The following is a 15,740-nucleotide window of genomic DNA, read 5'->3' as shown; positions in this document are numbered from 1 at the left end:
GCTTTCCCCTGCATGTGGTGAGAATGAGCAGAATAAGTTGTGGTCAAATTTGTGCTATTATCAAGCTCAAAACGGCACTTGAATAAATTGGCTGAAATTGACAAGACTCGTGTCAAATCCATACTCAATTACACAGGACAGAGACCTGTTTATGCACTTGGTTTAGTCAAACATCCTCTCTCAAGCATGTTGAACTTCTGGTCATACGGTATTTGTTGATATCACACAGTGTTCTCCATCAGCTGGTAAAAGAAAGAAACCTGCTATGACATCATTTATTGGCATTATGCCAGAAGTACTATTTGATTGTTTGAAACCATGTTTGAACCACAAATATAGTCGACCTTTGATAAACCCTTTTGTATATATGTAGTTTTTACAATAACATGTTGTCCAAAACCAATTATTTCCTTGTAATAATTATTAAAGAACTCAATATGCTGAGGTGTACCCTGGGTTCCGGCGGGGCGTCACGGTCAATGAATGTAACATACCCTTGGCCACTTTGGTGAAGGCGGTGCTAGCGGTGCCCAAGCATCAGGGCCTTGCCTTTGTGGTTGTAGAAAGAGAAGATGGCTCCCGTTCTGGAGAAACAGCTCCCGGGCGCAGCCGGGGCCGGCGAGAATAACAACGAAGAGGAAGAAGGACAAAACCTTTGGCAAGTTGTCATATTCTTTAAACGACTTCAATCTTGCCGAGGCCTTTTGTGGAAGAGCACAGCCGCTACGGTTCTGCTTTGTCACTGCCGGTTGATCCCAATCAAACACCGGCCCGGCTAGCAGTAACATTAGCACTAACTGAAGCTGGCGGTCAGTGCTAACGTTACTTCTGTTAGCACCTCTGCTAACGTCAGCTAACTGGTCTACTGCTGATTAGCTACATTGCAGTTAACCAAGACTGTCCAATAGGGAGTTTTACTAATACAAGAGCGTTATTGGATTTACGGGTGTAGTTTGAGAGGGCCATTCATGGTATCGGAACGCTTTGACACTTCATGTCAAGACACGAGCTAAATACTTGTTAGCTCCGTTATGCAGATACAACAAGCTAACAGGAACATTAACCTAAACGTTAACAAGCTAACACCTAAAGCGACTAGCGAACTAAGTGACAATGTGAAGTATGAATAAAGGTAATGGATGCTTTAGTCAGTGCTTATCATTATGGATCGTACTGTAATGTGGCTTCAGCTTGTCAGATTTCATGGATTCAGATCCTAAGCTAGTTTTAAATACTTATGTTTAACGTACCGGTCAGTGGAGATGACTTATCATTTCCTGTCAATTTCATTTTATGTTTTAGTGGAGACATTACCGAGTAACTGAAAGTGGAATAATCCTCGCTAATATAATACTAACATTACAAATAATTGTTATGTGACTCTAGCTGACCAGTTACTGTTATGGTAGTAATCTATGTCATGAGCTGGAGAGCTGTCAATATGCCACTTGGCCACCAGTCTAACGGCTATACCTCCTCTGTCTACCTGTTTTTCTCAATATATGTTTTGTTATTTCTTATAGGACCTCAATACTGAGTGACGTTTCAACTAGATCAAGTTCAAAGTTGCCATCGGGAAAAAATATCCTGGTATTTGGTGAGTATTTTTAAGTCATATGTGTGAATGTCTGGGCTTCTGCAAGCTTTGCAGTGCTTCCTGATGGGAGTGGAGGGCCTGCAAACTGCAAAATGATAATGAATTCACAAAAGCTAGTGATTGCATAGTAAAACCTTTCTGACATTTCAAACATTCTGCACATTTACTAGCCTGACTTTTGAATAGAGGACATAATAAACATAAAAATACAGACAGATCTTCTTGGGTGGAGTCATATTTATTTGTGTGGGCCTTCCAAAAAAGCCTTGGCCTCGGACGATTTATGTAAGACACTGTAGCCTCTGACAGCTATGAGAGCATAGTGTAATTATTGCATTTTATTAAGTCTAGATATGATTTTTGTTTATAGTTAGTAAGATGAAGTGATGATTTATTGGTACATTTGCACATCGTATTCATTATAATTCAAAAGTATCAACAATAGTATGCCTTTATCAGTAATACTATTGCTACTAATAACAATAAATTCTAACACAGCTGATGAATAAAATATTTTGCAGGTGAGGATGGATCAGGAAAAACGTCACTTATGTCCAAACTTCAAGGAACTGATCACAACAAGAAAGGGAGGGGACTGGAGTATCTGTACTTAAATGTCCATGATGAGGACAGAGATGGTGAGTTTACCTCCTGTACTTTTTTCTGTGGTTATTTTACAGCTGTAGCCTCTACAAAATAACAACAGTTAAAAACAATAATCTTGTTGCTTGTATTTAACTAGTATTTTGCTAATCCTTTTCAGACCTTACTCGCTGTAATGTTTGGATACTGGATGGGGATGTATACCACAAAGGCCTACTTAAGTTTGCTGTCTCAGCTCAGTCACTACCTGACTGTCTAGCTGTGTTTGTTGCGGACATGTCACGGCCCTGGACCATTATGGAGTCACTACAGAAGTGGGCAAGTGTGCTTCGTGGCCATGTGGACAAGCTCAAGATCCCTCCTGAGGACAGGAGAGAAATGGAGCAGAAAAGTAAGTAATAGTTGAGTTATCTACCTATATGTGTCTTGCATATATATATGGTATTGAAATAAAACAATTCAGTATCTAGTCAGTAATGAGTCCACTGATGATTAACACAAGGCTTTATTTTGAAAGTTTAGTTCCTTGGATGGTATTAGCTTGTAGGATTTTTTTCTGTTGCACCTAGCTGTACATTGAAAACCATGTGGCAATTTTTTAGACGTCTGGTTTATTGTAACAATCTCTGATTTTATTATACTATCCAATAGAGCCTCCACATTCCTCTAATTAGTAACTTTTTATCATGTATCTAGCCTGTTTCCTGTTTAAACATTTGGCAATTGTAAAATGAACATGGAAATAATAAGACTGAAGACTGAACTGAATTTGATCGATAAAGTCGTAACCGCATGTTAAAATGCTATGAATGGCAGTGACTAGCTTGCATCCAAATGGGTGTTTGCTTTGTTAAAGCAGATTGTTGGTTAAGTTTGATATCATATCAGGCAGTGATTTGTAATGATGATCATTTTATGTCTCAGCTTGAACAAATCTGAGGCCTAACTGAAAATATGACATGCATAAGTTTTGTTGAATTATATATCTCAGAAGAGAGAAGGAACAGCACTCAGAAAAAGTGCCTGAAGCATCCCATGGTGGAAGTAATGGTAGTCTTACATAATAAGCACCAGACTTCTTGCTCACTGGCTGCTGGGAAAAAGGAGAGATTAGTTACTGTGTAGTGAAGGCAAAGCACTGTACAGCATTACACATTGTCATGGATGTTTCTAGGTCATCATCAGAGAGGCCCATGATCCTCAGCTGTGTGTTCTGGCTGGAGGCAAGATCTGCAAATCAATGAGTGTGATGCACTCAGATTCTGTTCTCCTGTTAATTTTAGAATTGGTCATCTCTCATTTATGAAGAGTTCTTTGTGTTTGGTAAGGTTGTTGGTTTTCAGACACGTTAGTTCGGCTTGCAGGGTTTTACAGAAGGTTCTTGAATGCCTCCAAGGTTTGCTTGCTGCTGTTGCTCTTAGAAGTCTGAAATGACTTATCACAAAAAAGTCAAATTGTTTAATGATTGTAGATGAATTTGACAGAACAGGTCTAGAAATGTTTTCAACATGTAACATGCTAATGCAGTGACAAGTGCTAACAAGTAGACTAGTGTGCTGGGAAACGTGTGAAAAAGAAAAGGGAAGCTGGTAGCCAAGTGATGACTAAAGCGCATTGTTAATTACAAACACTTATATATAATGACTTTGAATGGGTCCACATTTTCAACTTGCTTTACTGGCTTGTTTGAGTTCAAGTTGCTGTGTTAGTTAAGCATAGTTTGAAATTGATTTATGCAGAGCGTTATAAATACTGCGTGGAATTTATACATTATACTGTGTACTTAGTAGATGTTGGCTTAAGCATTCATTAAAGTTGTAAATTTGCAGTTGTCTGTCATGTAGAAGTTTTTTTTTTTTTCTCGAGTCCTCACAATTTGTTAAATTTTTGAGGCTTAACTGTTTGTCAGAATTCTCTAGGGTCCCTCCTACTTTCCCTTTTGGCCAAACATTTTGACTCCACCCACTGACATGGTCAGATTTCCAGCTCAGCTAAGACAGAAAGCATCTTCCAGCATATCAGTGGGGATCATGTGATGTCAGTAGCACATTGGCGAGACCTAGTCAGATTACATACTTGTGGATATGAGTGAGTGTGTGTGAGTGAGAGAGGCAGGCTGACAGACAGTCTGGCAGTGTGCGCGAGAGGCTTTTGTCCAGCGAGTCTTGCAGGCGTCTTGCATCATGGTTCCCTCCCCTCCAACAGCAGCGTCAGGGAAAAGTAGGGACGTAAACTGAGTGAGTCTGAAAACAGTCAGTAGGCCGGACGTTCTGACTCCTGCTGTGCTGTAACTGAAGCAGGCTGGTTGCTGAGTCTCAAGTCAAATTACAGGATCAACCTATTGCTGCCTGGACCACATGTTGAAATGAAAAATATATTTCACATCTGTAGTAGTGACAAAAAATGGATTTTCTTTTTTTTTAGCTACAGTATTTAGGAATGGTGGGTAGGCAAACATCTTGGGTGTTTTGTTTTGGTCTCTCGGTCTGTTTCATTTGAAGGAAGCAAGTAACGAGACAGCTCAAAAAATGTTTTAACCATGAGCCAGCAGCATTAAGTAGTAAACAATTAAAGACTGATGTAAAAGCTGGGTTTGTATTACAATACCCAGTGAGACTTGCGTATTTGAAATTTTGTTGGCCAGAAAAGTTGCATTTATTCGTAGCTAAACATGAGCTATGGCTTTTACTGACATCTTGAAATGAATTCACATAGTAAAGATCTCAATGATTAGTACAAGTCAATTCTTTTGTGATTTTAAAAAGATATAATCTTTGATGTACAGTTTGAGTCATTTAAGTCCAGTATATTTAATTTATAGAAGGCTGAGCCGTCCTCGGCTAGGTGTACCAATGTATTTTGACCTCACCTTTGTTTGTGCACATAGATAGTTCTTAGTAGGGCAAAGTCTGTCCGTCCTTGTCACTTTCACTATGTATTTAAACTCCACCCAAAATATTATATAATATATTATAATATTTGGTATCAAGTGCTCACAAACTGTAGACTTGAAATCACAGAGATTGATGTTTTCACAGCAAAAACAAAGTATCAAAACCTCCACACAAGCTACTGAAACCTTTCCTTTAGCATAATCCACTGTCCTTCAACTGCTTCCTCACACACCATTGTGGTGGACACAGGGTATGATAAATGGATGACAGGGTATATAGTGTTTAAGTTTTTTTTTTGCAAGTAGTCACTTTTAGGAAATTCTTAACGCATATTTACAACATCTAAAAAATACTCAAGAAAATTTTGTATTTCTTAATAGATCTCTTGTCTGTGTTTTCACTAATAAATCTCATAGTTGTGTGCCATTGTCTTGGCCCAGCAGACCCCCTATGTAGCTTAGTCTCTGTGCTGGAAAAGATTAAATGAAAGTGTGTTTGTGAATTTAGGTTTAGATGTCCTCTCTATATAAACCTCAGCAATGGGGGGAAAAAAGGCCAGAGACTTTCACAAATCTTCCTGTTGTTAGGGTTAAATCAGCATCTTAAATTCCAATCCCTTTTCCCAAGTGTACATATTTGTGCATATGCACTGGATTTGTGTAATCCTGTGTCCAAGAAGGGTTAACTTTTAGATTGCTTGTAACACCAGTTCTCGCCCCATATACTAAATCCCATGTCTGAAAGTAAAGGAGTTGGCTCAAAGCTGTGAGTCTATCTGGCTTTGTGGGCTGTCCCCAACTGCATTCCCGAAGCTCCTGAGGAAGTAGGCCAAAGCTTCCTGCATATAACCCCCCACCACCACCACCATCTCCCACCACAGCTTTGTAACTGTCTGGACAGCTAGGGCAGCACAACAGGAAAGTGCGAGATGCCATGTATTTATCTTTTCTACGTTTTACCCAAGGCCTATTATGCAACAGTGAAAATTTAGTGTGATGAACACAATTTCTTCCAATGATACTGAAATAATACAGGATCAATAACAGTTATGATTTGTAGTATGTGCATTTAACAAAGTTTGAGCACAGCAATTAACAATGCGCTATACCAGATTCATAGTTCTGCATCAGGGTGTTGCCGAGGCTACAAGAAGCTCCATAGCTTTACCAAAGGTACCACCAAGATGATGTGCACCTTGGTTAGCTTAATGTTCTTATTTGATACTTTATATAACTGGTCTATTGTATGCTGAGGGTGCTATTGTGTTACCTTATCACCACACCCCTGTTAAATGCATGTTGGAATGACTCATAATGTAGAACATTCAAAAGTGCCAGAATTTTTTTGTTTTGTTGCAAGTGTGACACTAAACATGATCAGCTAGATAAAGACACTGGAACTCTTGGGGCTCATCTGAATCTGTATTGTATATTCACTGATGGTCTGAATTCATATTTTATACTCCCTTTGTTTTTCTACTAGTGGTGAAAGCGTTCCAAGAGTACACAGAACCGGAGGATGCCACTCAATCCTCCCCACAGAGACGGGCCCCAACAGCTGGGGAAGACGAGGCTGTTGTGCTACCACTTGGGGAGAACACACTCACATACAACCTGGGCATTCCAGTGCTAATAGTTTGCACAAAGGTAAATAATTCCTTTTAACAATCTTTCAAAACTTTTCAGAGGTACTTGTGTCTCAGGTAGGACAGTTGGGTATGGCTATGCAGTACAACAATATCAATGCAGTACAACTCCTTATCTTATGGCAGTTGTCATAAAGCAGTAGATTTATTAACCATGCGTTTCTCATCACTTAAAGTGCCATTTCCCATTTTTCGCACATGCAGCCTCTACAGTTTTGTTTTTAGAATTCTATTTATTTCCCCCAATGAGGCATTGCTTTCTGTTCAGAGGGTGTGTCCACTGGGTTTAGGAGTTCCACAAAATACTCTTACTTCAACAGTACCCTCAGAAAAATCAAAGGGTACTTATCTTAGGAGAAGATCATTAGACACACCCTGCCACCTTCTCCTTAGTTGCTAAATGGTTTTCCAGAACCTCTTTCAGGCCATTTGAGGTTATTGGCCATAGCTGCACTAAAGTCCCCTTACTCTGCTTTTTTAACTTTTTAACAGCCATTCTAATCTGTAGGTACGTCTCTCTACTTAGCCCTGAGTTGCCTGAGATGAAAAAGCACTGAAAGCCTTGTTTAACGCCCTGACAGCTGCCTTTACTGCTGTTTACATCTGAAGGGTTCTTGAATTGCCCCATGATAATCACATTGATGCTCAGACCCTATGTAGAGTCTATCCATTCCCTGCTGATACGTTTGTTTTTACTTTTATGTTGTGCTTTGTGAGGCAGTATCCTCTAATAAAAAGCTGCCTTTATACTTGCTTGCTGACCCTCCAGGCAAAAACTAGTGGTAAAAAACAGTGTAGAAATCAGCAGAGCTTCACATGCTTGCTGTAACTAGAAAATGGTGAATGTGCCTTTTTTCATCTTTGGTGCCTTTGTCTAGCTCTTGTCAGAGCACTGGGCTTTGCAGAAGTCGTCAGCATTCAAGAGCATTATTTGCTTTATCGTGCTGTCTTAGCGACAGATATGAAAAAAGAGAAATCTTTTGACATGATTGTAAAACTGTTCCTGTCGGTCTTTGTTTGAACCACATCCCTTCTGTCATGATTAATCATGGAAGCTGCAACATGACACCGATGACAGTGTTGTGGAAGTGTCCACTCTTCCAGTTCACACAAGCTCCTACCTCAATGTCCTCAGCACCAGCTGTATGTTCACTAGACTAATCTCAAAAACAACACCATAACAACTGGTCTGTAAAATGTTGGTGATGTTATGTGACTTCTTATGAAAATAACATTTTACTAGTTTCTTCAGAGAAAAAAACAACACAACAAAAGGCCTGGAATGGGAGTGTATTGATGTACATTGCACCTGCCTCTCTCAGTCAGTGTAGACTGACAGAGTTTTAGGTATGGCTCGGAAAAAAATGTATTTGTTCGGACTAGAATCAATGGGCTTAAGAGGCAGAGAGACAGTGTTGCCTTGTTCATATATATTTGAATGCTGACATTTTATTGTCATAAAATATTGATCTCTCTCTCCCTCTCTCAATGTTTTATTCTTCAGTGTGATGCAGTCAGCGTACTAGAGAAGGAGCATGACTACAGAGAGGAGCACTTTGATTTCATCCAGTCCCACATCAGGCGATTTTGCTTACAGTGTATCCTTTTAATGCATTAATGTCTGTAATTCTATCACAATGGTCATTAAATTTATAACATTAATTGTTCAAACAGAAATGGGCCATACATAGGTTTATTTATGTATGGCCATGGTATTTGATTGATTATCATTAATCAGTCAATCAGTTTACCATCTATGTCCTTACTCCCAAGAATTACTGCCTTGACTGAACTAAACAGATGGAGCTGGCCTGATCTATACTTCAGTCAAAGAGGAGAAGAACATGGATCTGCTTTACAAATATATAGTACATAAGATGTATGACTTCCAGTTCACCACACCTGCCTTAGTGGTGGAGAAGGATGCAGTGTTCATGTAAGTGAAGCTAGAGGTGCACTAGTTTATTTAGTTTACTACAGTTTATTTGTTTTTTCATCATATATTACCGACTATAATAATTGGAACATTTAGGTAATATTGCTGCCAAACAATGTACCCTTGTCATCTTTCTTTCAATTTTTTTTCACGTACCAAAAAGTGAATTCTCATTTTTATTCAGAGGGAATACTACACATAATTATCTACAACAGAATTTATATCATCGTACTCAGTGTAATTGAACTTTTTCCACCTATATTTCAGTCCATCTGGATGGGATAATGAGAAGAAAATTGGGATTTTGCATGAAAACTTCACAACAGTCAGACCCGAAGATCCATTTGAAGATTTTGTCACAAAGCCTCCATTACGGAAGGTACAGCAATGCAAATACTACAAATAAAAATTGACACTACAACCCAAACTGCCAATTAAATATCCACGTGCAGCAAAAAGTACTTCAGAGCGTTTTGCCATTGATACCCTGCACTCCTCTTTTTTCTAGCTGGTTCATGACAAAGAGATAAGTGCAGAGGAGGAGCAGGTATTCCTGATGAAGCAACAGGTATGTTTCATTCTGCATATTTCATGATTTCTGTCTCTAGTCAGTGAGATTGAGATGATAGTTTACTAATGGTATGAATATTATTGGTAGCATGATAAAATAAAGTTGTAAGATGTCTCAAAACTGCAGATTTGACTAAAATGTAGTTAACAGTTAGTTAGCTGTTTATCCTAAACTGGTATTTTCACTATAAAACAAATGTGTATGCTGTACTCAAGTGCTGGGAAACTTCTGAAACTTCCACATGACAAGTAACATGGTCTCACTTCCTGTTTTGTGGACAAATAAACCAGGAAGGCAGTTAAAGAAAAACACTCAATTGAGGTTTCAGCTTCTCTATGTTTAAATGCATTGACTGCCCTTTTATTTAAGGACATTTAAATTAAAGTTTGAGCAGGAGTTAATGGGAAAGGTCGGTTCCTATCTTACATACATGTGCAGATTTTCAAAATGAGATAAAAGGTGTAAATATGTGTGTATGAAATTGGATTTCCAAAAAATTCTAAATTAGCCAACCACCTTCTTTTCTTTTCAGTCTTTGTTAGCGAAGCAGCCAGCCACACCAACAAGAGGGGCAACAGTAAGTGTCTTAACTGAGTCTTAGTAATGGTTTGATTTATTCCTATTTCTCTGAAGTATATCATTTTCCATTTGTATAGATAAACCAAGTGATTTGCCTGTGGTCACATTCTTGCTCTGGTTTCTGTGTTGCAGGAGTCTCCAGGACGGCCAGCTTCTGGGTCTCCCAGACCTGCGGGTCGTGCTGGCCAACCCACCGTGACCAGTGGCTCACCAATGTCTGCTGTCAAAAAGCCTGACCCTAACATGAAAGGTAGGAGCTCTATAACTGCTAATTTATTTTCATATGTGGTTATTGAGAATGACACTTTGCACTCCAGTGCTCCCCTGTCTCAGAGGGTAGCACTTTCCTTTCTACCAATTTCAAGAGTTTTTCATCATCCACATTTATTGAAACAAATGTTTGGACCCCTTGAAAAAAAACTGCTTTGATCGTAGTCGATACCATTCATCTTTGATCTTTTGGCTGTAATGTGAACACCTTTCTCCTGAAGTGCTACAATACTGCCCCCAAGTGGTAACAAGTAATATAACTCACATAATAGATATCTGTACACCTCCTGAGCTGGCCAGCCTTAAGTGGAAATTTTGACCTTCTCTCCATTATTGTGTGCAGTAGGGGTCTGTTGCATTTGACCCTAAAAAACAAATTAATAGATTTAATAGAATTCTCTGTGCTTGCATCATCTTTATCAACACATTTTCCCCCTATCAGGGTATCTTATGCTGTATAGATTGTAAGGCCCTCTTAGACAAACTTGTCATTTTAGGGTGGTGCACATTTCATTTCATTTATACCAAAGTGACATGTTTCTCCTACAGCGGGGGCTGCCAATGAGGGAGTGCTGGCTAACTTCTTCAACAGTCTGTTGAGTAAAAAGACTGGAGCCCCAGGGAGCCCTGGAACTGGAGCAGTTGGAGCTGGAGTGCAAGGGTCTGCCAAGAAAACAGGTACAATCTCTTATTCCAGCGCTCTCACCTCTGAAAATAGCGAGCCTGTTTTCGCTGTGATCAAACCTTCTTACTTACAGGTTAGCATTTGTCCTTTAATCAAAACAGTTATAAATCTTTGTTGTTGCCTATAGCATCCTGTGCATTTAGATCCATGTCAGTGCATGGACTGCATGCACTCTTATGACAAGAAGAGTTAGAAACAGGGCCTTTTGTTGATAGAGGCTGTGGACCATTTTCCTTTCTGGAGTTTTATCTCTACAGCCTGAAAAAGAAGGTTAAAACACGAGAAAAAGAAAAGTTGTTCTCTTTGTCTGAACTTCTGTCATCTGAGGACACTTGCGACAGACCTGTATGTACCAAACCTCCAACCATGAGTGTCCCCATGAAACTAATGTCACTCACTCCAAGTCATACCCAACTGCTCTCTTGCTAAACTAATTTACGTGTTATTGTTGCTTAACCTCAGCTGTTTTGCATGTCAACAGTTCTTTTCAGCTCCAGCACTTTTTTTTTTAACTTTGTTATATTAGGCAAATATAACAAAGTCAAATACTGTTTGTGAAATAGCTGAATGTACCCAGTTAAATGTTGAGGGAATCATTGCATAACTCATCTCTCTGTCTGAGACCACTGACATGTACTTTTTGTTCCAGTGCTGAGCAGTGTTAACATCTCTATGAGATCCAGCTGAAAGGATAATGCATGACTACATGATCCCTTTGTCTGATGATTAGTTTTGCATGTGTGTTAACTGTGGCAGCAAGCCGCCAATCTCCAGCATGGGACCACATCACCATCCAACCCCCATCTATCTGCTTGCTGGCCTTAGAAAACTCTTATTTATGAACACGCACAGAAGCTACAGGAGATTACTTTTGGGCTTTGTCTCCTCTTTTTTCCAAGGGCAGAAGCCGGGTTTGACTGATGTCCAGGCTGAGCTGGACAGGATGACTCGCAAACAAGACTCCATGGTTTCAGCTAACAACATACCACCGCCGACAGAGAACGAAGCGTGAAGGCAACAAAAACAGCTGCATCGTCCACTGCGTTAATACTCTGGAAAAAATACATGTACATGTGAGCATAAAAAATTGACCAAATTCCCAATGTTTATATCAGTCAGCACACACAGTGGTTTCACCAAAACAAGTTTCAGATGCTATCAGATATTTTGGTGTTCTGGTGAGATGGGAAGAGAGAGATGACAGAGATGGAGGTGTTAATGAGATGATAAGTGCTGAAGGCTTGGCTTTATTTCTGTCCTCTCTTCCACTGTAAATGTTATTTTGTGAGGGATGTCAGTTTATGGAAATGTGTGCACACTCCCTGGCAGCCAGCCAGATGCGCTGGGCTGCAGGCCCCCCAGCTTCTGGGGTAAAACACCCTCTCCTCATGGGTTTAAAGAGGGGAAATATACTGTTCCTGTGGCCTCTGGTTTAGCTTATCTGATGGAAGGAATTTGGTTGCAATTGGAAAGGTATTTAAACTTTAAATATATTCACTGAAAAATAAATACGTGCAAACATATGTAGTATGTAAAAAATGTTGGATATGATACTGATGTATTTATACAAAGTTCCTCCTTTTTATTTTGTTTTGTGCACCATTTATCGGTTTAAGGAAACAATGATCTGTATCGCATAACATGTTAAAATGCCACTGACGTCATGACACTAATATGGCAAGTCCAGATAGCTGACAGCATATCATATCATTTGCCCTAGTCATCTCGAAGGATCCTGTAAATATAAAAACAAAAAAATCTATTCAGGTTAACTTTGATTTTGTATAAAATGCAATTCTGTCCAAATTCTGAAAATAGCTTCTTTGACTAAATGTGACTGGTTGGGATTTGAGAGGCGTAGAGGTTGCAACAGAATCACTTCTTTAGCTACAGGTGTGTATATTTGGGGAGGGGGTTGGGCAGCATCTTTCCTACTATAACTCCTAAGTGCCTCGCACAGTTAGCTGTTTGTGTCATAGTAGAGGTGCTTGTCTACATAAGAGGAAAGGCACTGTAGCACCATCGGTTAAAAAGGTTTTTGTCCATTTCTTGTCATCCAAATAATTTATTTGTTTTACATTTTTGTTAATGTACAACAAGCCTGTGGTCTCTGTTATTTTTCAGACAAAAGATTTCAGTGGCCTAGTTGATAGTGTTCAATAGAGCAATAGATTGAATGCCTTCATGCAAACTGTAAAGGTTGCTGATGCTGAGAAGAAACCACGTGATGGAACTTTTTGGTCCCCCAGATGAACACTTAACTATGGTTGAAACCACTTGCTTTGCAGCCAAAACACATAACAATGATTTGCTGTGGTTTGAACAAAATGAAATATCGTATCCTTCAGTGTTTGACAGCACTGTCCTCCTCTGGTTTCACATGTTTTATTCACACTTTACTTTGCATGTCAGTTAAAACATTCCCAGTTTCTACATGAAGTAGCTGTAGAAACACATCCCTGTAGGAAACCTGTTTGTCTAGTCAGGTCTTTTTGTTCAGTCTCTTTCAGTGCCCATTTAAAATGACAACCTTTGCCTTCAATGTACAGCTAACAGTTTGTCACACTGGGCACCCTGCCTTCACAGGAATGCTTCTAATTAATATTTGTGTCCTTAAGGGGTTGCTTAATTGTCTTATGTAATTTCTTTTCAATTTTTTTTTTTAAATTAAAACCATTATACTGTACCATATCACACATGATGTAATGTTTATGGTTTCATGACACCATAATCTAATCAAAATTAATAATGTGTACATTATCATTCTTAAATCTGTATGCAGGGCCCTACTTAATCCTATGGATAGTGTACATGAGTAGCTTTCACAGAATTAATGGTGTGAAGTGAGCAGCTATTTGCTATTCAAATAACAATAGCAAAAAAGGAAAACTGGAGTGAATTGGAACATGGAACCAAAGATGCATATTAGTAACTCTTTTCTGCTTTTATAGTTGGTAGTCATCCATAAGATTAACCAGTGGCCATTTTCTGTCCCTCTTTTGCATCGAGCCCTTGCATTCCACATTTCAGACCTGCCTATAAACTCTGTTTTTGAATAACACCCTATCCAAATGGTAGAAATGCCTTACTCTACTCAACCATATCTGGGATTTCAGGAGTAAAAAAAACAAACACTGTAATTGTGTTCTGGTAGATTATGGAAAATTCTCTAAACTGGTCTACAAATGCAATTTAATTAGGGTTTAACATCATCTTTCTTAAACATTTACTCTGTAAGGGAATAACCACAAGACCATATTGGTGCACAAGTCTATGCATGATTTGATTTGTTGTCAAAATGATGCTACACAACTGTTTGGGATTTACTTTTGATCAAAATGAAGCTCTAATTTTTTGTATTTTTTTCCTTATTTCTCCTTATTTTTTGGTGACTGCGTGGAATGTGCACCTGAGGGTCTGTTGCCGAAGTGAATGAAGCACAATTTAAGAACAGCCAGGTGCAGTACCGCCACATGTTGAATTAAGCACTTTTCCTTGGACACTTGTATCAATTCCCTGTTGCTACGGTTAAAGATACAGAATGCATATTTTTCTTTTTGCCTTGCCTTTTTAGAACATTTAGTAATGAACTTAGAAGTTAACCTACACAGTAAAACTGCATTCTTTATCTGCATTTGCTGCTTAAGTTATGGAAGGTGCCCTCGGTGGTTAACTATGGAATAATTCCCTTCTGCTGGTGATATTGTAAATTTAATATGAATCCTTTAGAAATCACTGTTATTACACTTTTGCCAGGGATGTTTTTTTGGGGCATCTTGAAGTAGATAAACCAAATTGTCCTTTTTGCCCATGAAACATCCCCTTGTTTGTGTTTACATCCTACTTAGGCATGTTTTGGTTTCAGTTTTTAAATATGGTTTTGCCCATTGATACTTTCTGTTCAAAAGAACTTGGAAATGTCATCCTAAAAGACCACACTGATTTATCTTAATGAAACATTGCCACACTTGTTAAATTTGGCATTTAGCTGAGTGGAATGAAGTGCTCTCATGCTGCTTAGTTTCAAAGTTGCACTTGCTCTTTATAAAGATTGGATGTTGCTCCCACGATTGAATATTGACCCCGATGTTGTAACTTTTGTACTCAAACGTCAGTTGAAAGCAACTGTCTCCTCACATCCTAACTGAATTGCCTTCGACCACTATTGACAGTCTACATCTATATGAGACTATGAGCTTCTGCTTCCAGTCCTTTTGTATTCAGGAAATCAAGACATTGTAAGCACATGGCTGGCTGCATTTTTGTGTCCTGAATTAATTCAGAAGTTTGATTGTATGACTTTAACACAATTCTGTAGCCTCTAAGCTGCCATGTGGATTCTAGCTTCTTATGCCGACAAAGATAAGGAAAATGTTTATCACCCCTGGCTTCAATAAAACCAAGAATCCAAACTTTAGTTGGCTTTCATATTTTTGTGTCTATTTATACAGTGTCTATTGACATTTCATTTATCGACAAAGCAGTGTTTTCAGAACTTGACATTTTACTTAACATTACTTATTATTAGGATTGGTTATCACTAATTAATAATAACTGATATCTATAAACTCAATACTTTGTGTCTGATTTAAGTCCTAAACACAAAGGTTTCTCAAATCTAAACTTGTTCAACTGAACTTTGTTTAGTCTGTTTTTAATCCATTCATTTTTAAACTGCCTGAATCCTGTAATCTCTAAACACGGTTACTGCCTCTGTCCATCCTTCTACCCCAAAGTCCCCATGTGGAAGACATACCATTTTGCAGCAGTACACATTTTGCTGGCTGAGGCTTAGTGAAAAATTGTGTAAGGGTAAATCTGCATATTTAAAGAATCTTTAATCTTTGTAGATCCCCCGAAGGCTCACTTTAAGGACTCACGGAAAATACTGAAAATTCACAGGCATCATGAGCACAAAACCGCACCGCTTCATTAAAGGATAATAGCCGTTTGGATGCAA

At 38.8% G+C, this 15,740-nt stretch overlaps 1 protein-coding gene across 2 annotated transcripts; it reads left to right on the top strand.

The window, feature by feature from the left end:
* The first annotated feature begins 514 nt into the window (after positions 1-514).
* dync1li2 (dynein, cytoplasmic 1, light intermediate chain 2) lies at positions 515-15,197 on the top strand. 2 transcript variants are annotated; one of them, XM_023424322.2, is made up of 13 exons: positions 515-658; positions 1,524-1,597; positions 2,119-2,235; positions 2,361-2,591; positions 6,577-6,740; positions 8,244-8,337; positions 8,540-8,675; positions 8,943-9,054; positions 9,184-9,243; positions 9,779-9,823; positions 9,958-10,075; positions 10,645-10,773; positions 11,685-15,197. In XM_023424322.2, exons 1-13 carry the CDS (start codon positions 573-575, stop codon positions 11,699-11,701), a joined length of 1,383 nt encoding a protein of 460 aa, XP_023280090.1. In that variant the 5' UTR covers positions 515-572; the 3' UTR covers positions 11,702-15,197. The 2 variants fall into 2 exon arrangements, with proteins under 2 accessions (XP_023280090.1, XP_023280089.1); XM_023424321.2 differs by having other exon boundaries at positions 11,680-15,197.
* Positions 15,198-15,740: the final 543 nt, after the last annotated feature.

Source organism: Seriola lalandi, unplaced genomic scaffold (assembly GCF_002814215.2).
Source record: "Seriola lalandi dorsalis isolate HSWRI2012SDOR001 ecotype SW California unplaced genomic scaffold, Sedor1 jcf7180002054735, whole genome shotgun sequence".
NCBI lineage: Eukaryota > Metazoa > Chordata > Actinopteri > Carangiformes > Carangidae > Seriola > Seriola lalandi.
Note: the sequence above shows the minus strand (reverse complement) of the source record. Positions and strands in the feature narration are given on the sequence as shown.